The sequence below is a fragment of the Paroedura picta genome, chromosome 7 (assembly GCF_049243985.1).
Source record: "Paroedura picta isolate Pp20150507F chromosome 7, Ppicta_v3.0, whole genome shotgun sequence".
Lineage (NCBI taxonomy): Eukaryota > Metazoa > Chordata > Lepidosauria > Squamata > Gekkonidae > Paroedura > Paroedura picta.
Window position 1 is genome coordinate 105,367,353 of NC_135375.1, and position 27,168 is coordinate 105,394,520.

General features: G+C 50.3%; 1 protein-coding gene across 2 annotated transcripts; it reads right to left on the reverse strand.

Annotated features, from left to right (window-relative positions):
- Positions 1-1,793: 1,793 nt before the first annotated feature.
- Positions 1,794-27,140, reverse strand: PEX5 (peroxisomal biogenesis factor 5). Of its 2 annotated transcripts, XM_077345907.1 has the most exons (16): positions 26,982-27,140; positions 25,586-25,779; positions 23,633-23,668; positions 20,091-20,223; positions 19,620-19,754; positions 17,228-17,333; positions 16,899-16,989; positions 16,530-16,652; positions 15,016-15,108; positions 14,767-14,886; positions 13,616-13,759; positions 12,172-12,242; positions 10,499-10,714; positions 8,522-8,687; positions 5,797-5,954; positions 1,794-4,628 (listed from the first exon to the last, which is right to left on the reverse strand). In XM_077345907.1, the coding sequence occupies exons 2-16, from the start codon at positions 25,733-25,735 to the stop codon at positions 4,427-4,429; spliced, it is 1,944 nt and encodes a 647-aa protein (XP_077202022.1). In that variant the 5' UTR covers positions 25,736-25,779; positions 26,982-27,140; the 3' UTR covers positions 1,794-4,426. The 2 variants fall into 2 exon arrangements, with proteins under 2 accessions (XP_077202022.1, XP_077202023.1); XM_077345908.1 differs by lacking the exon at positions 16,530-16,652.
- Between the last annotated feature and the right edge of the window lie 28 nt (positions 27,141-27,168).

Sequence of the window (27,168 nt, forward strand, 5' to 3'; positions counted from 1 at the left end):
ATATCATCTCAGGGGAAAAGGGAAGAAAAGCTGATTTTAAAAGGAGTCCCAAAGCAGCTTATAAACCCTTTTCCCTTCCCCTTCCCCTAGCAGGTACCCTGTGCAGTAGGTGGGGCCAAGAGAGCTCTGCGAGGACAACTCTATGAGAACCATGACTGGCCCAAGGTCACCCAGCTGGCTGCATGTGGAGGAATGGGGGATCAAACCTGGCTTTCCATATTAGAGGCTGCTACCGCAAGGGACGGGGTTGGGATGTCCTATGAAAAGTCATCCATTCAGGTGTTTGGGTCTGTATACAAGCGACGCTCTGAAAACGGAACACCTGTCCCACTTACCTTGAATCTTCCTTCTTGGCGGCCCAGGAGAATCGTCAAAAATATGGGGTTTCTTTGACCCGTCAGTGCAGAACACATTGTACACAGAAGGTTCCAAAAGAGACCAGTTGTCCTTCAGACCATGCGTCATCCTCCAGTGACCGAATGTCATCCTCCACTGACTCCAGCAGAGGTGGGGGAATGTGCACACACACACCAGATTCGCTCAGCTTGTACCTTCCCAGGGCCTGTTTGTTTGTGCATATCAGTTCCTTACCCTTGGCGTCGGGAAGCTCACGGAGAAAGACAGACTCAGGCGTGTAGCCGTGCTGGGCTGAAGCAGCAGAACTAAGTTTGTACCTTTAAGACCAACAAAGTTTCAATCAAGGTAATATAAGCCTGGGGTGGCTGAACTGCAGCCATCCAAATGTCCATGGACTACAATTACCATGAGCCCCCGCTGCTGCTCACAGCAGCAGGGACTCATGGTAATGGTAGTCCACGGGCATTTGGAAGGCCACAGTTCAGCCACCCCTGGTATAAACTTTCCAGTGCAAGCACACTTTGTCAGATGCAGTGAAGGTAGAGAGAGGGTACGTGTGTGTGTGTGGGTGGAGGGGGTTAATTGCCAGGAAGGGTGAGATGCATCAGAGACCAAACCTGAGATTTTGTGATAACAGCTGAGGTTGGATTAAGGCAGTACTCAAGCTGTCCGAGGATAGAAACAAACCTGGCTCTGCAGATTGGAGGCTACATGATATGGTTATCACTGACTGGTGAAAACACACCTCTTCACCCAGGCTCTTGCCATCTAGTTTTATCTGGGGTTGAGCTTTCAATGTTTTAATATCATTTATGGTTATTTTATCATGTTTTTATTCTGAAGCATTGGGATCCGGCCCTGGGACTGTTGTATAAACAAATAAAATGTAAGTAAGCCCAAGAAAAAGAGGGAGAAACACACCCAATAAGGCATGGAATACTTATACCGAACTGAAAAGGGGCGTGATTTTCACAAAACGAACATTTAAAAAAAAAATTTCAGCATGGGCAGAGAGCCTTAAAGGAAAAATTCGCCCAAGCCAGACAGGTGGATGGGGGGGGAGCTGTGGCCCTTATCAGCAAGCAACGCCAAAAAGCCGATGCAAAGAGAACGAAAGAGTGTGCATGTTGGAGTCCAGTAAGAGTCTTCTTCTGCCACAGAGTAGTCCAGAGGTGTGTTTCCCAGCCAGTGGGCCCCCACCTCAAAGTGGGTCATGAATCCTGCGGAAGTGGGTCTGAGGTATCGGCGGTCCTGTTGCTGTGTGAATGCTCTCGCTCTCCCTCCTCCAAGTGAGTCGCCCTACCCTACCCAAGTGTTTGGGAACGGCTAGGGGAGGTAGGGGGCGGAAGCCACTGATGTCACGACCTGCTGACCTCAAGGGTTCCCCAAAGCCTACCTTTGCAGAGGACAAATCAGAAGGACGCTGACACCCGGGCGACATCGATGCGCAGAGTGAAACATTTATTTTGGCAGATTTAATTCTTTTGTACAAAATATTTTACAATTTAAAAATACCCTCCCCCCCCCGGACCACAACAAAAAATCATATACATATATTTATAAGAGCCAATTACACAAAAAGGGGCCGATCGTATGCACAGAGAAACCTGACCCCGTCTTTTTCTCTTCTCTACAAGGACAAAAATGGCCAGAGGATCAGGAATTACGGGGCACTTTTGGTGACCCCCGAACATTTGCACAGATTTCGAGAGAGGGCTGCGGTGGAAGCCGGGCAGGAAACGAGCACCAGAATTGGGGCGTCTACCCCTTCCCGGCTGTTGACCACTGACCAGGATCAATAATTTACAACCGCTCAGCAGCAATGGTGCAGTAGCGTTCGGGAGATCCCCCGTAAATCTGCTACTCAGCTGAGCTGTAGCCCCCCCCCCCCACTCCCCCGGGCTCAGCCCCATGTCCCCCACACGTCCGGCAACTTAAGGCTCATCAGTCCAGCCATGGGGGCGAGGATTACCAAGCCCGCAAGAGTGCGTGGTATTTTTGTAAAGTGCTTCTGAGCAGTTCCGACCACCCGAAACATGTCATTTGCCTACCCTATCAAGAGAGAACTTTCATCAGCTGCTTCAAAAGCAGCAAGAAAAATATCACAAGAGACCACGGAAGGGGGATTGTTAAGAGTTGGACAAAAGAGCAGAGACCCGCTGCTTTAATAAGGCCTCCTCTTCATTTAAAGGAAGGGGGGGGGGGAAATCACACACATTTAGAAAGCCAATTACACGGAGGAAGGAAATGGGATGCAGGGAGAGGGGAAAAAACACCCCCCTTTGACCTGGCAAGAACACAGTGGCCGAAGGATAAATTGACCAGAAATGCAGGTGCCTCACCGCTGCGTGGGCCAAATTTGTTAAGTGCGATCCACTTCTATGTGAGACCCCTAATTGCAATGGGAGGATCAAGCACTAGTGGTGAGCTGGCGTTTTTCAAAGAGCTGGGAGAAAAGTGTCACTTGAGGAGGAAAGACAAAGACCCAACAGGCTCAGAGAGGGAGGTCTTGGGTGCATGGCAGGCCGGGAAGGGACCGAGAGGCCCAACTCCACCTGGATGTCCACCTGGATGCCTCAGCACTCCACCTGCATCTTCCCTACCTGCCTGCAGGGGGGGGGAGGGAGCCAATCCCATCCAAGCACAGCTTCTTCTGCTGCTGGCATGAAGGAAGATTCCGAAACGCCGCATTGCTGAACGGCATCAAAGGTCCGTCTGCACACTCCACATACAAGTACGAACCGCTTTAATAACGAGGGATGCTCCAGTATTTCTGCTGGTGCACCCATAGGATCAGGCCCTTTGTGGGAGTCCCAACAGCCGCTGCGAGAAGAGCACGGTACGACACAGAGCAAAATCGGGATTTCTCCCTCCCCGAGAGACCCATGACCATAGTTCACGGCAAAAATGCCCTTAATTGACAGTACCGTTAACTTAAATATAAATACCACCACGGCCAAATCACATATGCTTTAAGTAGCAGTTGGCCAGGTTCTTTTTTTTGGGGGGGGGGGCATGTCTTGTTTTAAGATGTTCTTCTTCATATGTGGGCTACGCTAAAGGCGGTAGCTTTTCAAATCCATGTGCCGAAACCGTCCACTGCAACGACGCATCCTGTATCATTCGTGCATTGAAAAAGGAACGTGCGCATGGTCAAATATTTGGTAGTGTGGTGTGCATCAGCACCTGTATTTGTGGTCTTACTCCTGGCTTGAGTTCTTCTGTACTTTTCTTTAAAAACTGTTACCAGTGAGGATAATTAAGACATAATAGCCAATGCGCTGAACCTCGATGGCGCTTTGGTTAACCCACACATGGCGCCTCCCCCTCCCCCTCCCCCTCCTCTAAGTACATTCCTGCTCACAACGGAAGAAAGAAAGGTAGTCGGATGCTCCCTCTTCCCTGTCACTGATGCTACACTGGAATACTCTTAGCCACTGCATGCTGTACCACTGAGCCTCTGGAAGACAGAAGCCCAGAATTCCACAACATGATTCATCTCTCAGGGGGGGAAACCTTTAAACAGAATTGCGCGGGGAGAAGCTCCCGGAGCCCCACCACAGCCCCACGACTGGCACAACCGTGCGTCAGCATACAGAGCCAGATTGTTTCCCCTCTGCCGAAAGGAACCACCCCCCACCACCCCAGCCAGTCCCCCAATTTAGAGGCCACTGCAAGCCCGGGGCTTCCAGGAGCAGCTTGACCATTCCCCAAAGGGGCGCCTGGCAGCCATCGGCGATGACAACCCGGCTCTGCAACAGAATATTTTCCAGATTCGCCTTCTCTCAAAAAGTGCAGACCCGGGAGCTGCCCAAGACAAGTTAGTGGGCGCCACAGGGGTAAGAGGAAGGGGACCCCACGGTGAAGGGGGGGGTCCCAACACAAAACAAGGGGAGGTTTGCTCTGTGTTGAAAGAGGCTGAAGGGGAACGTGGCTCTGGGGACCCTGCAGCGGGGACGGACAAGGCTGCCTGACCGGCATACGTGTGCGTGCCTGGAGGGAGGTGGGGAGAGGAAGATCAGCGCTGGTAAGGGCTCATCCTGCACTCACAGGGGAGCCCGTCCCAGAGTCATTGCTGCAGGCCGAAAGCCTGCAGCAAGGTCGGGAGGTCTCGGGCGTCTGCCGCGGCGTAGAGGTCACTCTGGCCCAGCATGGAGAGGGCCATGCGGAGGGTGCTCCAGATGTTGTCTGACATGGCCCCCTGCTGCCCTCGCGGGCCCCGGCTCTTCTGCTGCATGTGCAAGGCCTCCAGGAAGTGTTCCACGGCCTCTCTGCGGAGACAGCAAAAGGAGGCAATTGGCGGCGGGGACACAGGGCACCCGCAAAGTTAGACAGATGAAAGGAACACTCCCAAGGCTTCCAGCACTCACTCAGTGGCATCGGTTAAACTCCAGGCCTCTACAGCTCAGACACAACCTGAAGCCAAAGAACTGCTTTGGGCTACTGTCGTGGCAAGAGGGGTTGCCACAGTGGCTCGGCACCCCTTTGCCGAGGAATCCCCAAAGCCAGAGTAGGAAGCAGAGGTGGTGTCTCTTCTGAGCAGCATGGAGTAAGGGAGGGTCCCGAGAGGGAACACACAGCCAGGAAACAAAGCGCTCAGACATGCTTTCTGGGAAGGGCCATTCCAGGTGGGTCAGTCCCCGGCCATGCTCCACCTCCACTGCATCAGCACAGAAATGTACATGGCAGATCTGAATACTCCTGCTTCCTGTGGGGATCTTTTCCCCAAGTCATGCAGAGAAACGTGTCCTGCGAGCAATCTCCATTGCCTCATCAGTGCGGAATTGGAATAACCATGGGATGAACTCTACAGGGCAAACGGATTGTATAGATGTGGCCAATTCACCCCCCCGCCCTTCCTTGGTGGTACCATCTACCAGAACTTCCTACATAAATCCTGTCTATCATGTAGGCACTACACCTTGTACAAATTGGGACCCAATATGCTGAATATGGCCCACCAGCTACCAAATACTTGACACCCCTTTCTAAGTCCGCAGTCTCATACAGGCCTGTGCGTGCTCACGGGAGGCCTCTTTTCCGCTTGATCCATCCCCTTCCCCCCAAACTCCTTCCAGGTCAGGGAGCGCCAGCCATTTGGGTAGAGCAGGGACTGAGTTAATCGACCTCTCATGGTGCGTGGTGACTCTTCCAACAACCTAATGAAGCCGGGCCAACCCAAGAACCGACACAAACAGAACAGAACTTGCAGTGGAGGTTCCTCCAGAGCAGGGGTAGTCAACCTGTGGTCCTCCAGATGTTCATGGACTACAATTCCCAGGAGCCCCTGCCAGCAAATGCTGGCAGGGGCTCCTGGGAATTGTAGTCCATGAACATCTGGAGGACCACAGATTGACTACCCCTGCTCCAGAGCACACGTTTTGGAACCAAGTGCTCAGGGAGGGTAAAAGCAGGCCTTCTCACCAACTCTTGACTCACCTGTGAGCTCCGAGGTTGATACAGCTGATGCCCAGGTTGTACCGGGAGCGGATGTAGCCTGGCTGGAGTTCCAAGGCCCTCCTGTAAGCGGCGACCGCTTCCTCGCTCCGGTTTCCATTGGCCAAAGTGGCACCCAGCTTGTTCCACAGGAGGTGATCCTAGAGGGGGGGAAAAGCCAAGGGTAGACTTTAGCAAAGTGGTTTGTTCCGCTGAGTTTCCCTGCCCTGCCGGCCTTGTATATAGGGAGTTCGGCTTCTATAGAGACAAGACTGTTTGTTTACCAATCCAGGTTAAGGTCTTTCAACATCTCCTGCTACCAATTCTGTTGCAGGAATGGCGGGGATTGAACCTTGGACCTTTGGACGCTCTGCCACTGAGCTACAGCCACTCCCACAACCACACTCCTACAACCACACTGTCATTTTTGATTGTTGCTCTATTTCTCCTGAATTTGAATTGTTTAAGGCTTTCACAGCCGTTGGGGGTATTCCGGATTGTGCAGCCGTGGCCTGGTAGTTTTAGCCCCTGATGCTTCCCCAGTGCCTCTTCAGAGGTACGACACGGCAAAATGCGGATCTCTGTGGCGAAGTGGAGAGATGCCCATCCTGCCGTGTCCTACCTCTGAAGAGGCCAGCCAGTTTACTGGCAAAACATCAGGGGCTAAAACTACCAGACGTCGGCCACACAGACCGGAATACCCGCAACAGCCAGTCTTCTAGATTGTATTATGGTGCGCGTTGGAAGTGGAAGAGCACAATGCTGCCAACAACATGAGCTATAAGCCAGGAAGTTCCTCTGCTCAATTCAGCTATTTTATCCTCACAGAAAACGCTGGGCCCAAGCCTCAGAGCAGAGTGAGGATTTGAACTAGCGCCTCCCTCGCTTAGAACACAAACTGCTTCGCCACTCTGGCTTTCTAAGAGAACAACTAGCACCTCAAAGGAAAGGGTTCTAGGCTAACCTTTTTATTTTATTTATTATATTTATACTAGCAAGAAAGCCCATTGCAACCAAAAATGCAATGGGCGCTAGGACCCAGGGGACAGCGGCAGGTGCAGATCTCTCCCCCCCCCGCCCCCCGTGGCAACAGGAGCCATAGGAGGTAATCTGGGCTGTTTGTAGCAGGGAATGAGGGCTCGTTTGGGCGTCTCTCTCTCTTTCTCTCCTCCCCCCCCCCACAGCAGGAGCCATAGCAGGTAATCAGGGCTGGTTTGCGGTTTGGCAGGGCTCTCTGTGTCTGTGTCTGTGTCTGTCCCTCACGCACTGGCCTCTGCAGCGTCTGAGAGCAAAGTGGCTAGCGTCCAGTGAGGGAGGGAGGAAGCTGTAGGTTCAAGGCCAATCAGGGTGTGGCCAGCTTTGGCCAGGACACTCTCCACCCCCAGGACTCTTTCACAAATATTAAGAGGAACAATGGATAAGGATATACTGCCCTCCCCAGAGGCTCAGGGCAGTTTACATAAAATGTAGAAATGATACAAGAAACAATCCATAACATATAAATAACCATAGCATTAATACTACTAACTGATAATTGTAACAGTGGTAACAGTACAACAGTACCAACAGGTCCAGGAGCAGAACGCATTGATGGATTTCTGGGAAGGAGAGGGAGGGAGGGAGGGAAGGAGGGAGCAGGGGCACTGTAGATGTTGTTGGTTGTGCCTGGTCTCTACCAAATGCCTGGCGGAAGAGCTCCCCTTTGCAGACCCCGCGGAACTGTTTTAGCTCAGTCTTCCCGATGTAGAAAAAAAACTCAAGTGGTGCTGAAGGAAAAGAATAACTGTGCTTCACGTGCAGCTTCATCATTTCAAAAAGCTGATAAAATACAGGGCAGTTTTCATAGAGCATAAGCCCTGTGGCTATCACAGCTCTGTGGCTGTTATAAGCTCTCCGGTTAAGGCCTTGTACATAACATCTAAGTTCACTGACCTCCCTACTCAAACCCACCCAATTAAACCTTACCAGAAGACCATATTACATTAGTGTTAATACGAGTTTTAACTTCAGCTTTTAAAGTATGATCCTTAATTTTTTAATTATATGCATATATATTGCATATTTTCAAGTTAGTGTAATCTGCCCTAATCCCTCGGGGAAGGATGGAATAAAAATGTAAGAATAAATGTAAGAGGGCAATTCAGAATGAGCTGTTAATATTTTAGTACATGCTACATTAGCATATACTACAATTTCCCAGAGCTGGTTCAATTATTAAAGACTCTTTTCCTTCTAAACCAGGGTTTTGTGAAACCCTGTGGTTTCCCGACAGCCCTGGAAAGGTTTCCTGAATGGGTGGGAGTGAGTAATTAATTTTTTATATATTTTTAACATTTGTTCAATATTTATTGAGTGATATGACCGTATATGGTCATGTTGACCCGCCCTCCCCCTCCCCAAATGGCCAGTGATGGGCCTGGAGGAGATGGGAAGGGGAGGGGCCCCGAGTGGGCGTGTCCACAGCTCTGCTTCCCAATCATATCCATGCAACTTCTGGGGTTTCTCGAAACCTGAAGAATGTTTCAAGGAGTTTCTCAGCAGTAAAACAGTTGAGAAAGGCTGTTCTAAACCAATGGTTTCTTCTTCATTTTCTCTTAATTTAAAGGAACATTCAGCCGCGAAAGGCCTGGACACAGCATGACCACATTCATGAGAACCAGTCCCTACTTCGCATACCTTGTTCCCCCTCCCCCCACGTTCCTTCTCATCCAGCCCACCCCTCCCTTACATTTGGGCGCGCACTCAGGGCAGCGGTGAAGCAATCTACGGCCTTCTCGTACTCGCCGCTCAAGTTGAAGAGAACGCCCAGGCCGCACTGCACATCAGGGTCCACGGCGGAGGTGTTGCTCCTCACGGCGGCCAAGAAAAGCTCCTTCACTTCCGCAAAGAGCGTGCTGGGGATGGAAAGAGTAAATAAGTGCCTGGAGCACTGTCATCATACATGCATGTATTTCCCCATTGCTCCCTTCAAGGTACCGAGTCCAACTTAGCAAAATCCCGATGATTTGGCAAGGCAGCGTCTGGGAAAGGTGCAGTTTGGAGACGGGAAGGAGCTCAGCAGAGCTACCTTGCCATTCTAGGCCTTTCGCTTCTCCATGCTAGCTTTCTAGAAGCAGGGATTTGGGGTGTCTAAATCAGACATTCTCAATTTTATTTTATTTTTTACCTTTTAGGAGCTCTTCTCAGGAACGGGGGCCCCCTGCACTAGGCTGGCTGCTTGCGCTAGGCTTAAAAAGGCCTAACCTAAGAGTGAAATAGAGCCTCTTGTGGTGCAGAGTGGTAAGGCAGCAGACATGCAGTCTGAAAGCTCTGCCCATGAGGCTGGGAGTTCAATCCCAACAGCCGGCTCAAGGTCAACTCAGCCTTCCATCCTTCCAAGGTCGGTAAAATGAGTACCCAGCTTGCTGGGGGGTAAACGGTAATGACTGGGGAAGGCACTGGCAAACCACCCCGTGTTGAGTCTGCCATGAAAATGCTAGAGGGCGTCACCCCAAGGGTCAGACATGACCCGGTGCTTGCACAGGGGATACCTTTACCTTTACCTTAAAGAGTGAAATAACCACACATGACATACCTGCCCTATATATACTTTTATATAGATAGATAGACATAGATATCAATTTCTAGAACATTCGACCAAGAGAAGCATGTGCCTTCTTTTTCTTTTCTTGAATGCGTTAATTCAAGAACACACAAAGGAACGGATTACACCATTCCTTTTTCTTTCCCCTGACAAAGGTTAAACTTTCTAGCAATTCATGACATCGTACGTGACAAAAAGGGTTTTACATGGGTTCAATTACCAGGGCCCCCCATTAACTGTTCGGGCTCCCCTATTCACATTTTTCACTCTGTGAATCCCTTTAAATGTGCCAGAGCCCCCATTGAGAATGGCTGGTCTAAGGGAACATTCAGTACAAAACCAAAAAAGGGAAACAAAAACCTGACTAGACAAGTTAGGAGCCTAAAGATTGAGCTGCAGAAAAAGTTTCAGGTTTAAAATACAAATATTTATTATAATCAGGCACATGTAATAAAAATTAAAAACACTGATAAAATCTCCATTATATACTGTATAATGCAATCAACAATAAAACACAGATGCGTTTAGACCTTAAGGGTCTTTCATTAACAGTCAAATAATTTAAAATACACTTATTGTATTTTGCTAGTCTTATTGTATAGCAAGAAAGCTCTCTCTCTCTCACACACACACTCATACACACACACACACACAGCAGGAGCCATAGGATGTAATCAGGGCTCCTTGAGGGAAGAAAGGCTCGTTTGCAGTTTGTCTCTGCCTGTCTCTACCTTGCAGCAGGAGCCATAGCAGGTAATCAGGGGTCGTTTGTGATTTGGCAGGGCTCTCTGTGTCTCTGTGGTCTCTCTCAGGCGTCTGAGAGCAAAGTGGCTAATGTCCAGGGAAGGACGGGAGCTGGAGAGGAATGGCCAATCAGGGTGCGGGCAGCTTTGCTGGCCGCATCCTGATTGGCCCTATTTCATCTCGGACAGCCAGGACATTCTCCACCCCCAGGGCTGTTTCACAAATATTAAGAGGAACAATGGATAAGGATAACATTAGTATTTCAGGAGAACTGTTTTCGGAAAGCCTGAAGATTAGCTGAAATCCCCGAAGAACTCCAGGCCTCATTCCGAGGTTGGAAAACTCTACCGGCCACTCCTTGGGCTTTCCCCAACTTACTCCGTTAAGAGGGAGCCTAGCATCCGTCTGGAGGACCCGAGTCCAGGGCCAGGGCTGTCTCCTGGAGGCTCCTTCCCCACCAGGTGAGCGTACTCCGGTTTGTGGCGCAGCCAGTCACGTAGCGTTTCGCAGGCCTGCTTCTGCAGGGACTCGTTGGTGAAGCTGACGGCCAGAGCCATGAGCGCCGTGAGGTTTTTAGGGCTCAGCTCTAGACACCTGCGAGGCAAACACAGACACCGAGGGAAGCATTGGCACGTGAGCACCAAGGCCATCTTTCCCGAGACTAGCACGTTTGTTAATGCAGGATTCACCCTTGGCTGACTTGTGCACAAGATTGCTGCCCGGGAAGGTCTGGTTTCTGTTTGAAATAGACACACCCTTGGGAGTCTGGAGGCCCCAGAGAGATTCATTTCCAAGGTCTCCCTCCGCCTGCCTTGAGGAATTAAAAGCGCAAAAGAAACATCCCTTTCCCCAGACGAAAGAGCTGCAATAAACTTGCTGGCTGGAAGGAAGGAGCTGTGTTTCATAGACAGGGCTGAGAATCCCGGGCAGGGAAAAACTTTAAAATTGGAAGTTTTCCCCCTCTGCTGTCTGATGACTTTCAGTTTCAATTAGTATTGCACATGGCAAGGTTTTTAAGCTGATTTCATGTAATGAAATAAACTGAAAGTGTTTGAGGATTTCTCAGCCCCATTTTGCGAGTTGCGAACCACTCTGAGTTGTGGGGAGGGGCGGTATAAAAATCATAGAATCATAGAATTGGAAGGGTCCACTAGGATAATCTAGCCCAACCCCCATGCACAATGCAGGACACTCACAACTACCTCCCCAACCCATAATGACCCAAGTGATCCCCCCTCCACACCAAAAATATGCAAAATCCAGCCTGGCCTGGTGGAAATTCACCTGCCATCCCACAGTGGCAATTAGCAGTCCCCTGGGAAGGCAAGGAAGGACCACAAGGGAGAAAAAACGGGAACATCCCTTCCTGCCCACCCTCACACCATCTGCTTAAGTTCATAAAATCAGCATATCTGTCAGATGACTATCTGGCCTCTGCTTAAAAACTTCCAAAGAAGGAGAACCCACCACCTCCCGAGGAAGCCTGTTCCACTGAGAAACCGCTCTAACTGTCAGGAACTTCTTCCGGACGATTACCCGAAAATTCTTTTGAATTAAGTTTCAACCCACTGGTTCTGGTCCAACCCTCTGGGGCAACAGAAAACAACTCTGCTCCATCTTCTATAGCAGGGGTAGTCAACCTGTGGTCCTCCAGATGTCCATGGACTACAATTCCCATGAGCCCCTGCCAGCACTTGCTGGCAGGGGCTCATGGGAATTGTAGTCCATGGACATCTGGAGGACCACAGGTTGACTACCCCTGTTCTATAGGACAGCCCTTCAAGTATTTGAAGAAGGTTATCATATCACCTCTTAGGGACAGTGCGCACTGACAGCAGCGGAGAAATCGTTGTAATGATAAACACAGCTCTACATAGCTACAACCCGCTTCGGATCTGGAGGGACTTCTATTGGTGTCACTAGTCAGATGGAGACATTATATTTTTAGGCTCTTTCACGGACAAAAGCAGAGACGCTGGCTAGCTGGCTGTCAAAGGAAGGCACAATATCATGGCAGGCCTACACCAGCCCACCCTCAACAGACCACTTACTGCCTGAGCGCGCTGATCGCTGACAGTTCTTGCTCATTCTCCGCCTGTGTCGTTCCCAGGTACTGCCAGGCCTAAGACAAAGATATGGTGGGGGTGGGAGGCTGTTTTTTAATCTGTACAGAACTGGACAAACACAGCGGGCAGACTGACACGTGCACAGGAGAGCTGTTTTTTTGTACCCTGCATTTTACTACCCAAAATAGTAGTAAAGAGGTAGGTGGGTCTGAGAGAACTCTGAGAGAACTGTGACTGCCCCAAGGTCACCCAGCAGTCTTCATGTGGCTCAGAGGAGCTTGCAATCGCTTTCCTTTCCTCTCCCCACAACAGATACCTTGTGAGGCAGGGGGTTTGAAAGAGCCGATTGAACTCTGACTGGCCCAAGGCCATCCATCTGACTGCATGTGGAGGAGGAGTGGCAAATCAAACCAGGTTCTCCAGATTAGGGGGTGCACACTCTTAACCACTATGCCAGGCTGTCTCTCTGAAGAACACTCCCTTTCCATGTAGCAGCTCTTCCAGCAATGAACAATGATCAAGGAGACCATAGTGAATAAATCAGAATTAGACTGGGATATTATCAGTTTCATAAAAAATCTTCATCAGCTGTCATTACAATACAACTCATCACCACAAGCTCTCTTGCAGCTAAAAAAGCGGTCAGAGTCTCAAAGTGGCTTTAGTCCGTGACCTATTTGGGGTCGCAAAAAGCCATAAAAATTCCCAAAGCTCTTTTTTAGTTGCGTGAGCTCATGGTGACAAGTTGCAATGACAGCTGATGAAGTTCCATATGAAACTGACAATACCGGATGCCTGTTTCCCACTTAGCCACTTGACCACTCCATTCAGACTCCGGCCCAGGACAGAGACTGCAGCAGCAGGTGGCTTATCCAGAATCATATTGTCAGAATCACATGATCGCTGCCATGGTCTTCGAGAACCAAAGTGTAGCTATCTTTGATTTTGTAGAACCAGCTTGTAATGCAGGGTCTGCTTTGGCCTTCTGTAAACTGTAATTCTGAAATGCTTTGTTCTTCTTTGCAACATTACCAGACAGTCTTATCTTTGTAAGTGGCTCTAGCTAGTGGAACCAAGGTCAAGGGGGTTTGGGTTATCAACCTGGCTGTTTTCCCGGACGGCACCTGGTGTTGGGAGGGAGAACACTCTCTGGGAGTGAGAACATCTTCGGGTGGGAAGCTTTGGGGTAAAAATACTGCATTTTGGAAGGGCAAGTCAGTTTCGGCTTTGAACATCTGAAGTATCGATCTGCTTGGAAAATAAACACTTTCTTCTAAAGAAGTAGTTATTTGCAGTCTTCTCAACCTTACAAATATGTAGCTGGGCTTCGCTGGCTCAAACCTTGTAGACACGGCACATTGCTGATGAGCTGGGGAGAAAGGAGGGCAGAGGAACAGTAGGGACCGGTCGCCTTATCTCCTTCACTAACCTCCATGTGAGTAGGGTCCTGTTGAACGGCGGCCTCAAAGAACTGCACAGCGTTGGGAAGGTCCCCTTGCTCCAAGCGCTTCAGCCCTTCCTCAAAAGCGTGCGGGTGGTCCCGGACAGGGTTATCTTCTTCAAACTGGTAGCCCTGTCAGGGAAGGTGAACGGCGGTTCCATATCTTGTTTATCTAAACTCATCAGGGGGCAGCCCTGTTGTCAAATGATTTCCCCCCCCCTTCCCTGTGTACACAAGAGCAGTTCCTGCTCCTGCCCCAAAGGACACGGACCTCTCCTCACAGTTGTGTCCCTCTCCCCCTCTGAGGATTTCAAACGTGGGCAGACTCATTTCCTGTTCTTCCAAAACGTTCAGATCCCTGACGACCTTTAATTAGGATCTAGAAATGCAAACCCTTCCACCTTTAAGCTCCCATGAGGCTGTTTGGGGGCCATCAGACTATTGGTTATACAAGTTGGGCCAGGGATTCTCAACCATGGCACCAGGGGAGCTCCCCATGGGCTCTCTGGCCTTTCCTCAATATCCTGCCTTAATGGACTCGGCCACAAGCTGTTCATAGCATAGCTTTAAAATCAGGGAACCGGCTGCTTCCCATGACCTGGGAGTGGCCTTCTTGTATGGTTACTGCTCTTGGGAAAGGAGGTGGAGCCTGGATGCTAATTCTGCCTCAAACCACCTCCTGTGTTGTTGTCCCCCTCTCCCGGTCTGGCATAGCAGGTAGACGTGGCTAGGTGGCATAACTTCCAGCCCTGTTCCGGGGGCCCTTGACGCTTGAAAAATATTTCAGGGGCTCCTCCATGGTCAAAAGGCTGAGAGAAAGTCAGCCAAGGCCGCCTGGTTAAGGGCTGATTTCAGCCCAGGTCTCTCAAATCCAAAGTTTACCCTCTATAGCAAGGGGCCTAGCCACAGTATCAGGCAGGAAAGAAAGGGGGAAGGCGTCCCCTTTGACCAGCACCATTTGAAAGCCTCCCATGTCTGAGCTGAGGCCTGTATGATTCTCTAAACAGACCAGCCATTCGTCTTCAGCTTGGCACCCTCATTTTAAATTCCCGGCCTACTTGTTAGGCCCATGAGCTCCAAAGGCAAAAGGGAAGAGAGGACCTACAGCCCTGTGGTCGGGATTCTCAGGACACCGCTACCTTGTCGTAGGAGGAGCTGGAGAGGTCCTCGTAATCCGTCAGCCAAGGATGTGCCTCTGCGTCCCGCTTGGCCATCTCCTCCCACTCGGCCTGCAGTTTGTCCCAGAAATCCACATCGGACTGAAGGAAAACAACAGGAGGGTCAGGAAAGTGTCCCCGGCTCATATTTCCAAAATGAATGGAATCTCCCTGGCCTTCACTGAAGAGAAAGGACAGGTCTCCCAACCCACTTGCCTGAGAACAAATTACCTCCACTGCCGTCTTAGCTTGCTCGAACTCCACATCCAGACCCGAAGCGTCCCCAGCGTGCGTGAACTGATCCACCCAGGCTTCGGAAGCATTCTGCCGGGAGAGCGTACCGGAAGGAGATCAGAAGCTTCAAGGCCAAATAACAGGCGACCTTCTGAAAGCGAGACGTGCCTTCTGGTCTGGCTCTTGACGAGCAAGCACAGACCGCATGCATGACTACTGAACCCTGGATTCAAGGCACTAGCACAGACGGCTACGGGGACCTTCGTGCCACGGCAGGGTCTAGCCTGCTCCTAGGAACTGCTTTGCACCTGTTCACAGTTCCCTGCCCTTACGTACTGCCTCACCACTTGACCAGGCTCTGTCCAAGACTGTTCCCAATGGAAAATGATCATTTCAATCCCATCTCCTATATAAAAAAAGGTCTACGAAATTTCTTAGGCAAGGTGAAACAACGGAAATATAAGCAATCACACCACTGCCCCTAGTGGATCTCGAAGAAACAAAACAAGCCAATCCGTTCAAAGCCCTTTTGTTAAAATATATACAAACTCAGCCAAGAGAATACCAGCATCATTTATGTGTATATTATTTGGATACTCTGCAGAAGAAAGCAAATCTTGGTGAAAATGTGTCATTATCAGTCATTCTGGCCAAGCTGGGCATTAAAGCCACAGGCAATAATGATTTCAGGAAAAGGGAATTTTAGCTCTAAACCAGGGATTCCCAACCAGGAGGCATTCTGCACGGTGCCAAATAAAAGTTTAAAAAACAACCAGATTAGACCGCTTTATTATACTACAATCGTTGTTCTGCACTGAATATAGTCTGTTGAAAAACTACGTTGCAATGCTGTCTGCATGAAACAATTCATAGCCCTGCCCCCTGTAGTTTTGCCAACTCCGCTTTGTTCTCTAATCAGTCACTAATCCACATAACTAAGGAGCGTCTCTGCATGACTAATAGAACGTCTCAGGCAGGCTTGAGAGAAATGAATCGATGAAAAGCATCTTTCTGAAACAACGCTTAAAAGACGCTTAAAGCACCCAAGAGGCAGTTCACCATGCAGAGCAAAATCAGTTTTGCGGAGTAAATTCACTCTTCTGTGCAGAGATCAGAAAAACAACAATGTATTTAGTGAGTTTTCATCTGCTTATCCATCATGCAGAAGAGGCCCCATAACCATATTATGTGTATTTCCCTATTGGCCACTCTACACCACTACTCGTGGGCAGCTCATCAACCCACTCCTTTCTAAATGACACGGATTTGATGAGGCTGAGATCGCTTTCTTACTAGGAGACAAAAGCTCTCTAGTAATTAAATCAGTTGCCGAGTTTCCATGGCTGGCTATGAGGTCTCGCAATTGCAGAACGATCCAACCCTTCATGATGTATTTATTTTCTTTCTTTTTTCTCTGTCTGCCAATAAAGGTCTTCTGATTTCAGACTAGGCCCTCTCAAGGAACTAGATATTTTACAGGCTACATGGAAAATACAGCCTGTGGTTCCTACCTGCTGCTGTATAAACTCAGCTGCCCATTGTTCTGCCTGATCCTGGCCTCTGGGGGTAATGGTCACTTGATTGGCCTCGATGGACACCCTCCCGTCTCCAATCTGGCGAACAAACTTTAGGAACTGCATGAAGAAAGGAGAGACCTTCACCAGTCAACTGTGATGCCCTCGCTGCTCTTTGGACAAGCCAGGACCCCAGATTGGGCAGTGCCAACTGGGGCAGTGATGCCCTGCATTCTTGGTGCTTTGGGTTTTGGCCACTGCCTGAAGGCACCTGGGTTTTGGCCACTGCGTGACACAGAGTGTTACACTGGATGGGCACTGGTCTGATCCAACATGGCTTCTCTTATGTTGCTTTTTTTTTTTTACCTCAGAATTATTCAATTTGGGGTCATCCACTTTTGACAGAAAATCATTGGCCGTCTTCTTAAGTTCATCTTCAGGCTGATATTCCTCGTACCTACGACAAGATAGTACAAACTGGGTCCAGGAGGAAGGCAAAAAGATTTCGTGTTTCTATTAAGAGAAAAATATCTCTGAGGATTATTAGGAATGGTGGCTGACTCCCCAAATCCTGTCAATTCACTGTTTACTCGCTTTATTATTACGACATGGAGGAAAAGGAAACCCGTATGTTTATATTTATTAAACATTTCCAATCTCAGTGTACCAGTGTGGGAAGAAGCGGAAGAACTTACCACTTGTCCACCAACGTTTGGTCTTCCGATTCTCCCAACCACAGCTTCTCCTCCGACTGCTCCAAATATTCCTCAGCCCACTTGGCAGGTGACTCCGATAAGGGATCTTTGCAGAAGCAGGAAATAATTGAAACGGAAGGAGAGAAATAGTTGTGAATTTCCGAATAGCCCAAATAAGAATCTATGCAGGGATAAGTTATCCACTATCATAATGAAACGATGGCAGTTTGCAACTTCAAAGTATGAAAACAATGCTCAGCTATTGTCATTTTTTAGAAGAAGAGTTAGTTTTTATATCCCGCTTTTCACTACCCAAAGGAATCTCAAAGCAGCTTACTACTGCCTTCTATTCCTTGCCTCACAAAAGACAGACACCCTGTGAGGTAGGTGAAGCTGAGAGAGCTCTGACAGAACCGCTGTGAGAACAGCTGTAACAGGACTGTGACTGGCCCAAGGTTGCCCAGCCGGCTGCATGCGGGGAAGCGGGAAACAAACCCGGTCCTCCAGATTAGAAGCCACTGCTCTTAACCGCTATACCAGGCTGGCTTTGAAATTGCTTTTCTTACAGGCCTCAATAAAACAGTGGCCTACAATCAATCCAAGTTCATTGGAGTATAAAGTTCCATTTCAAATAGAATAAGTTAGCGGCGACTCAACAAGGCCAGTTATTTCAGTGGGCCTTATTTGCCAGCAAAGCTGCAGCTGGATCAAATGACAGCGTATGCCGAACACAACATGGAATAGTACAACTCCAAGAAGATTGGTTTGGCCCTCCTGCTGAGATAACCGTGCCGTTTGACTCCTCATATTTGCAGATGGATGAGTGGCCCCTGGGAGGACAGTTGCAGTGAAGCAATAAGGATCAGAAGGACCTTGGAACGCGAGGCCAGAGATCGCAGGAGAAGATACTGCTCTCCCCCCCACCCCCCAGCCAATGCTAAGGCAAGAACACCATTATGCTTGGAGAAAATTGCCGTCAAAAATAAGGGAAATCAGCAGTTTGCTGTGGCCTGCCACCAAAGGAGGAGAAATATTTGGTTCAAGTTGAAGACTGTGTGTGTCCAAGAATTCCAAATGTCTGAAGGTTTCTAAAGAAGCTGTGAAAGTATATCTGATCTGCAACAAAACAGGTTTCTCCAAAAGAAACAGAGAAAAGGCACAGGAGCAATGGAGAGGACCCTACTCATGCTATCAACAATGCACCCACAACAATGCACCCCCATCAGTATTGCCCTATTTTATTTATTTCATTTATAAGCCACTTTTCCCCCCCAACAAAGACCCAAAGTGGTTTACAGCATTCTCCTCTCCTCTGTTTTATCCTCATAACTAGAAAAGTCGTCCCTTGGAAGGGATCGGGTTTGCCAGACTACCCGGGTTAGGGTAATACAACAGGGACAGGAAGGCTCTTCTGTGTCCGGGCCTATCTATCTTTCTAACTCTCTGATCACTCTCTCTCGAGCAGTGGCTCTCAACATATCTGACGGCGCGCCCCTCTTTGGGTCGCCGAGGCCACGGCAGTGGCACGGTGGTGGCAGCCTTGGCGACCCAAAGGGAGTCATAGGGCTGCATGCAGCCGTTTCAGCAATCACGGAAGCCTGAGGCAGCCAGCATCGCAGAGGGGTGGGGGGCAACTCGCAGCCTCGGGCTTCCGTGATCGCTGAAGCGGCCTTGAGCAACCCTCATGCCTCTAGGAAGGTGGCGGTGACCCCTGGGAAAAGGGTCGATCGAACTCACTAGGGGTCGTGACCCCCAGGTTGAGAACTGCTGCTCTAGAGCAGGGGTAGTCAAACTGCGGCCCTCCAGATGTCCATGGACTACAATTCCCACGAGCCCCTGCCAGCGAATGCTGGCAGGGGGCTCTTGGGAATTGTAGTCCATGGACATCTGGAGGGCCGCAGTTTGACTACCCCTGCTCTAGAGGCTGACGCTAAGGGAAATCCCGAATTCCTTTACTTCCCACAATAAGGGGGCAGATGGGGTGGCCATGCATGACAAGGCATGCTTATGAAAATAAAGGCCACAACGGGGCAACCCTAAACCACGCTTGTTGTTGTTAGGTGCGAAGTCGTGTCTGACCCATCGCGACCCCGTGGACAATGATCCTCCAGGCCTTCCTGTCCTCTACCATTCCTCCGAGTCCATTTAAGCTCGCACCGACTGCTTCAGTGACTCCATCCAGCCACCTCGTTCTCTGTCGTCCCCTTCTTCTTTTGCCCTCAATCGCTCCCAGCATTAGGCTCTTCTCCTTCTCATGAGGTGGCCAAAGGATTTGAGTTTCTAAACAAAGCTAGAACCCCTCAAAGCCCATTGGAGTCAAGAAATTCACTCCAATTAGGGCCGCCTGGTGAGTAACCGCTTCAAGGAGGGCAGCACACAGCCCCAGCCTCACCTGTAACTTCCGAAATAAATTCCTGGGACCAGTCGGCTTCATTATAATCCGCCGCAACATCAACCGTGCTATCGGCAGCGTCAATGAACTCCTGCGCCCAGTTCTCCGAAAGAGCCAGGGCTGCCACTCCTGGAGCTGAGGATCAGGAGAAAGAGAGAAAAGCAGGTAAAAAAAAACACCATCGCACCTCCCCTGCCTTGCTTCCCAAACCCATTAAGCCCCCTTCCCCTTTGAAAGACACGCTCAACAACAAATAACAATAGGCAGCCCATTCAACACCTGTTGGATGATGCACTTTCAATGTGTTTTTGCAGCTGGATTTTCCTGTGCGAAACAGGAAGATCTACTTCCAAAGGGCAGTATCTGACGGGTGTGGAACAGGCCAATTGGTGGCTAACCACTAACCCTGCTCCCCACTCTCTGGAGGGAGCTTTAGTTCCCCCCCACACCCGGCACGTACCAAGTTCTCACCTCTCTGAGGGGCGTGCCGAAAACTGGACTGCTCAATCTCCTGCATCTCAGCCAACAGATCGTCCATCTTGAACGTCTGCGGGGCCCGGGACAGCAGAGGGCCATTCTGCTCTTGAAGGAATTCGGCCACCAGCTACAAGAGGAAGTGGAGAAGGAGGAAGAAGAGGAGGAGGAGGAAGAGGAAAAAGAAGAGGAATAGAAAGAAGAAGAGGAGGAGGAGGAAGAAGAAGAGGATGAAGAGGAATTATTATTATTATTATATTTTACTCTTATATCCTTGCCCTTCCTCGATCAGCTCAGGATGGTTAACATAAAACAGTCACTACAGACAAGTGACATATATGTCAAATCAGATTATAGGTTTACATATAAAAAAAACATTTAAAAGCCGCCTCCTCTTTAAAATCTTGCTGAGGGGAAGTGCTTGGATGGATCGGCTGGCAAGATGGATTTCTAAAAAATGGGATACACGGTGTATAACACCAAAAGGGAAAAAAAACCCATTGTGTAAAGACAACACAACACAAACTGGTACAACATGAAGGAAAGCTTTATCCAATGCTTTGAAAGCACAAAGAAATCACAGAAATACCGCAAAGACACCCATAGTCTGCAGAAAGGCCACTGGAAATGCCAAAGTCAAACAAGAAACCCACAGATCCTGCGTTTTGCTCCTGGATGCTTCCTCAGTGGACCCCAACAAAAACTTTACTCCACAAGTGCCTAGGGGGCCTCTAGATAATATTCACATCTTAATAAGTTTCTCCAATGCTGAATTGCAGAACGACAACTCCTAACCATATTTAAACATATGTAAGGAAGCTGTGATTTTTTGGGGGATGGATTCTCAGGGCTGGGAATCCAGCATCGAGGGAAGGATTTATTGATTATTGTTACCTTCGATATTTTAAATCACGCATTCCATATTGACTTCTTTCTAAAGAGCTGAATGTTATTGTTCTAGTTATTGCCCTATCATTTGGCCTAAGAGCCTCTGGGCCCAGCACCCATCCTCAGAGACATGAATGAATGATTACTGTCACCAAGCGTTGACACTCTGCCTTCACTGCGTGTCCAAGGAGGTTTGCAAAACATGCACTGTCTAAGGCAGGGGTAGTCAAACTGCGGCCTTCCAGATGTCCATGGACTACAATTCCCAGAAGCCCCTGCCAGCAAATGCTGGCAGGGGCTTCTGGGAATTGTAGTCCATGGACATCTGGAGGACCGCATTTGACTACCCCTGGTCTAAGGCACGGAACAATCCCACTCGGATTAATATGGAGGGATTTAAAAAACCGACAGCTTGTGAAGCCCAGCAGGAGAAATCTTGACAACAATAAACTCAGTACGTTTTGGCGGCCTCCAGCGCATCCACAGGAAAAGGCCTTAAACAGAGCGGCACCTTAGATCACAGGAAGGACGGCACCTCTTTGACCTTTCTCAGGGAGGCCATTTTAAAAGTCCAGGACCTCTTACAGGGAATGGCAGTGACCAGGCCAAGGAAGAGGGCCCATCACCGTAAGATGCTGCTGGTAGCAGCTGATCGGTTCATACATGACGATCTTGCAAAGGAAGAACCAGGAGCCTGACCTGAACCCGGAAGCAAATGGATAACCGCACAACTAGTGTGATATTTCCATAATGGGTTTCCCCTAGCCAAAAGGCCTGCTCAGGTCACAAAGTGAAACATCTATGCTTTCTTTAAAGATAGCACCATATCGAGCGTGTTACAGCAATCAAGTCTAGAGGATGGCTAGATCTGGGTATCCAGAAGAAGAGCAGTTGGGTTTTTTTGTACCCCACTTTTTACTGCCGGAAATAGTATCAAATCAGCGTACATTCACCTTCCCTTCCTTTTCCCACAACAGCCACCCTGTGAAGTAGGTGAGGCTGAGAGAGCTCTGAGAGAACCGTGACTGGGCCAAGGTCACCCAGCAGGCCCTATGCATCTCAGGGGGCTTAGAATCATCTTCCTCTCCCCACAACAAGCACCCTGGTGAGGCAGGTGAGGCTGAGAGAGCTCTGAGAGAACTGGGGCTGGCCCAAGGTCACCCAGCTGGCTGAATGGGGAGGAGGAGTGGAGAATCCAACCCAGCTGTCCTGATTAGGCACTACACCAAACATGATGCTGGATTAGGTGGACCCCTGGTCGGATCCAGCAGAAACCCTCTTTCCCTTTCACAATCTACTGGGTCAAAAGCTGCCTGAGGAGAATCCTATTTCCCTTGGCTCCTGGTCAGCAGAAAACATCCACCAGAGCAACTGAAGCTGCCTCAGTCCACAAACCAGGTAGAAAGGTGTCTGTGGTAAACGTGCCCTTCTGGAGTATCTTTATTTGCTCCGTCACCACACACTCAGCAAGGGGAAATTAAGAACTGGCCTTCTTCTTTGCTAAAGACAGAATGCCAAAACCAGCATGGTGCAGTTGTTAAGAGGGGCGGCTTTTAATCTGGAGAGCCAGGTTTGATTCCCCAGTTTTCCTCCACATTCAGCCAGCTGGGTGACCTTGGGCTAGTCACAGTCCTGTTAGAGCTGTTCTCGCAGATCAGTTCTCTCAGAGCTCCCTCAGCCCCACTGACATCACAGGGTGTTTGTTGTGGGGAGAGGGAAGGAAGGCAATTGTAAGCTGGTTTGAGACTCCTTCGGGTAGCGAAAAGCGGAGTATAAGAACCAAAAGTGGAGTATAAGAACCAACTCTTCTTTTTCAATTGTCTAACAACGGATCTCTAAGGATCTAGCAAAACTCCCCAGCATCAGTAACACATACAAAATATTAGTAAAAGGCCATCTTGCTTGTTAATCAGCCAAGGTGGACAAGGATCCAGTTAGCAAGCGGCCCTTCACAGCCCCAAGAACTCAGAATCAGAGTCATATAGATCCGGAAGAGACCACCAAGGATCATTCAGTCCAGCCCTTCAAAATCACACACTCCTGACAGGTGCTCCTCCAAGCTCCTCCTAAAAACTTCCAACAAAGCAGATCTCGCCACAGCATATTCCATCAACGAACAGCCCTCGCCGTCAGAAAATGCTCTCTAATATTTGAGTGAAAACTCCCTTCCCATAATTCGAACCCATTCCTCCTAGTCCTTGCCTCTAAATTTGCAGGCAACAAGTTGTCCTCCTCTTCAACATGTGAGCTCAAGGGGATCACTCCAAGAATATCCCTGGACAAGTGAATGCTTCAGGCTAAAACCGGTCACGGGATCGACTTTCGAGTAGGGTCGTGTGCGGCGGCGTCCGAATTAGCCTCGAATGGCCGATTTGGATGCCACCATGCACAACCCTACTTTCAAGCTGCCATCCAATTGGATAAGAGGGACTTTACTAGCAAAGAATCTCCCAAAGTCATTGCAGCAGACTGCCACAGGGCTAAAAGGTTAACAGACCTAGAAACACCTTCAATAAAATCCAAGAGACAGAGAGAGGGAATGCACACACACACACACACACAAACAAAGCGGCAATAGAAGTCATTAGCACAGCATGTCAGGGGGAGGGAAGGAGGCCAAGAGAGCAGAAACAAAGTCCAAAAAGTCTTACTTCATCTTCGGATGCTCTTCCAAGAGGTTTAGACACCTGCAGGAGAGAAAGGGCTGTTAGGGGACTTTAGGCCGGCCACCCCAAAGGCCAGAGAGACGGCTGGTGTGCGTTTTCTGTGCCCCGCGCCACCCCACCCTCTCTGAAACGACTCTCGCACATCTCCTCTAACTCCTGGGCCTCTCAGATTCCCGATAGCAAAGCACAAAACCACACACAATCTTGTTTCTCGCCTGTTACGCAATACCTTGCCCCCACTGTACACAGCAAAACGGGAGGGGGAAAGGTGCGCACGCAGCGGGAAACAGCTTAGAGAAGGTCCAGGGTTCAATCCCTGGACCCTCTCGTTAAAAGGATCAGGTTGCACGTGGCACGTGCGTGCGTGTGTATGTGTGTGTGTGTGTGGGGGGGGTGAACCATTGCAAAGGGGACGAGATGCCTCATAAAATATTTTACTCAGGGCCTGAGGATGAACAGAAATCCTCTGCCTCGCTTTCAAGCCTGCCAGCTCCCCCCCCCCACGTTACCTAAATGAGCAACTGCTAGCTTTGCCAGATTGGGAAGGGAGGAGAAGCAAGACCCGTGGGCTAAAACCTCTCCCCACGTATGCATTAAAGCAGGGGTAGTCAACCTGTGGTCCTCCAGATGTTCATGGACTACAATTCCCATGAGCCCCTGCCAGCAACAGCTGGCAGGGGCTCATGGGAATTGTAGTCCATGAACATCTGGAGGACCACAGGTTGACTACCCCTGCATTAAAGCATTTCTCTCTGTCTCTCTCTGTCTCCCTCCTTTGCCCATGGATCAAGGCAGCTTGCATTATAGTGAACAATATTGTCAGCTAAAGCAAAGTGACCCCAAATCTGTCCCCCTCCCCACCCCCTGGGTGGGCACCTTTCCCAGCGCCCAAAGAGGTGATCTCCATAGGTTTCTCTGCTCGAGCTCCAAAGTAAGCTGCCAGGTCAGAAGCACTAATAAGTCAGGTGCGTGGCTTTTCTCCTACACGGCCCCAGCCCCTGAGCATCTCCGCAGAAATCCCAGAGCCGCCTTTCCATTGAGCCCTTGGAGGACCACCACCAGCTAACAAGGAATTTGCAGAATTACAATGGTGTTTTGCCTTGGCAGGATTGCCTAGCAAGCAGGACACTCCACTCAGAAAAAGGGAGGAGAAATAAAATGTCCCATTGGCCTCTGTGATGCTAAATCCTTGCTTTCTGTGTGCAGGGGGACCCACCAAATTGGAAGAGGCCTACACCCCACAGGCACACCTGCAGGGCTGCATATGGCTGTTTCTGCTTTTAAGAAAACTCTGGAAAATATAAGCAGAGACACACCACTTCCCATTTTTCAGTCCTAATTCTGCGAGGAGGGGGCTGTAGCTCTGAGGAACATCATCTGCTTGGCATGCAGAAGGCCCCAGGTTCAATCCCTGGCATCTCCAGCCGAAGAAAAAATCCGGGCGTTAGGGGATGTGGAAGAGCTTAACCAGAGACTGTGGAGCACCACTGCCTGTCAGAGCAGAAAGGCCTGAAATTGGGGGGACCTACCTATGGCCTGATTCAGTATCAGGCAGCGTCCTGGGCCACCATCCTAAGGCAATGACTGAAGAGCAGCAGGAAGCAGAACCCCCACTCTGGAATTATCCTTACCTATCAGCAGGCAGCCCAGGTAGCCCAACTCCACCTCTGGCCCTCTCTTGCCTCACAAAATCCATGGGCTCAGCACAATTCAGCCGGGGCCTGACAGCACTGTCCTGCACCATTCCCAGGCAACGCCCAAGTCAGGGGTAGTCAAACTGCAGCCCTCCAGATGTCCATGGACTACAGTTCCCAGGAGCCCCTGCCAGCATTCGCTGGCAGGGGCTCCTGGGAACTGTAGTCCATGGACATCTGGAGGGCCGCAGTTTGAATACCCCTGGCCCAAGTCCTCTGGGCTCTAGGGCCTAGTTCCACTTACCCCCTCTTGTGGCGGAGCCGTGGGGGGCCACGCCAAGGGACCCCGGAGCCCCTCCTGCTGCAGGCCTTTGTCCTGGGTGAAGTGGCCCGCCAGCTTCATCAGGGGGTTGGAGCCCCCGCACTCCGCTTCCACGAGGTCCCTCATGGCCATGGTGGGCGGGGCAGGAGGAAGGCCACACCGGACCCACCTTCACCCTGCGCAGATAAGAAACCAATGCATGATCATTGAGACACATCCTGCGACTGTTTTCCCGGCAAGCCCAGAACGCCCAACGGGGTTAGGCAAGCTGGCAAAACGGGTTTCTCCTAGAACCAACAACGGGGCAGATCTCCAAGAGGCGATAAGGGGAACCCACAGACTGGAGAAGCCAAATTTGGCCCTCATCCCCAGCTGCTGAGCACTGCTCTGCCGTTCAATCCGAGAATCGATCCAGAACTGCCATGCCTCTGCACACTACGCACATTAGCGCCATGTCTCTGTGCACCAATGGTGTGGGTCAGCAGCTAGCTTCCTAAGGATCATGGGATCCTTCCTAAGGATCATGGGAGAATGTGCCAGTTTCTATCCCATCTGTTCCTCAAGGAACCCAGAGCACATCATCCTGCACATGATGGACAATGCGCTTTTGCAGCTGGTTATTTTCCTGTGTGAAATGGGCAAACCTTAGCACACACACTGGAGAATGCGCTTTCAAAGTAGATTTTTCTAGTTTCTTGCGAACTTAGTATGCGCAGGGTGTGGTGGGACCAAACCTCCATCCAGAGAACGGGGAGTGGGCTCAGTGGTTAGCCACAAATTGACCCAATTCCACACCCTCTGGATAGTGCACTTCCAATGCACTTTAGAAGCAGACTTTCCTGTTTTGCACAGCAAAACCCTGCAGCAAAAGCACACTGAAAGTGCATCATCCATATGTGACATGAGCCCCAGGTCTCCTCTCCTGTGTTTCATCTTCACACTAGCTAGACTGGGAGAAAACAACCACCCTGTGAGCCAGCAGTTGGGCTAGGAACAGGGAGTTCAAGTCCCTGCTTGCGATCCAATAAACTGGGTGACCCAATGCCAGACGTGGCCTACCTCCAAGGGTTGCGGGGTGGATCAAACTCCTGGGGGGAACGGGCGCGGCTTGGCAAAAGCCCCTGATCAAGCGAATAAGCTGCCCCGGGCATTGCCCCGTTCCCAAGCCGCTGGCTTCCTGGCCAAGCGCAAAAAGGACGGGGCTTTCCAAAGGGGGAACTCTGCACATGCTCGCGAGCGCTGCTCCCCGGGATCGGCTGCGAAGGCAAGCCCCGGACTGCAGCCAGGCGATCCCATGCCCGGAGCAGAGGAGAGCCCGGGCAGAGGGCTCCGTCCCCTCCACCCACCGGGGCTCCGGCCCCCTGCCCACGCCACTCACCGGCCTCGCAAGGCCTCGCCGCCGCACAGCCCGGACCGCCCGGCCTTCCCCAGCGAGGCCTGGCCCGGCCTTCCCCACCCGGGCGCCCGTGGAACTGGGGAAGGCGCTCCAGCTGCCTTGCAATGGCGCCCGCGGGGACCTGCCCGACGACTCCGCCTCCCCCTGGCCTGGATGGCGGCGCGAGGGC

Coding starts and splice junctions, on each gene's coding strand:
- PEX5 (XM_077345907.1), bottom strand. CDS start 25,735: ATGGCCATGAGGGACCTCGTGGAAGCGGAGTGCGGGGGCTCCAACCCC. Junction 23,669..25,585: donor CGGCTCCGCCACAAGAGGGG/GTAAGTGGAACT, acceptor TCTCTCCTGCAG/GTGTCTAAACCTCTTGGAAG. Junction 15,109..16,529: donor CTGAGTTTATACAGCAGCAG/GTAGGAACCACA, acceptor CTCTCCCGGCAG/AATGCTTCCGAAGCCTGGGT.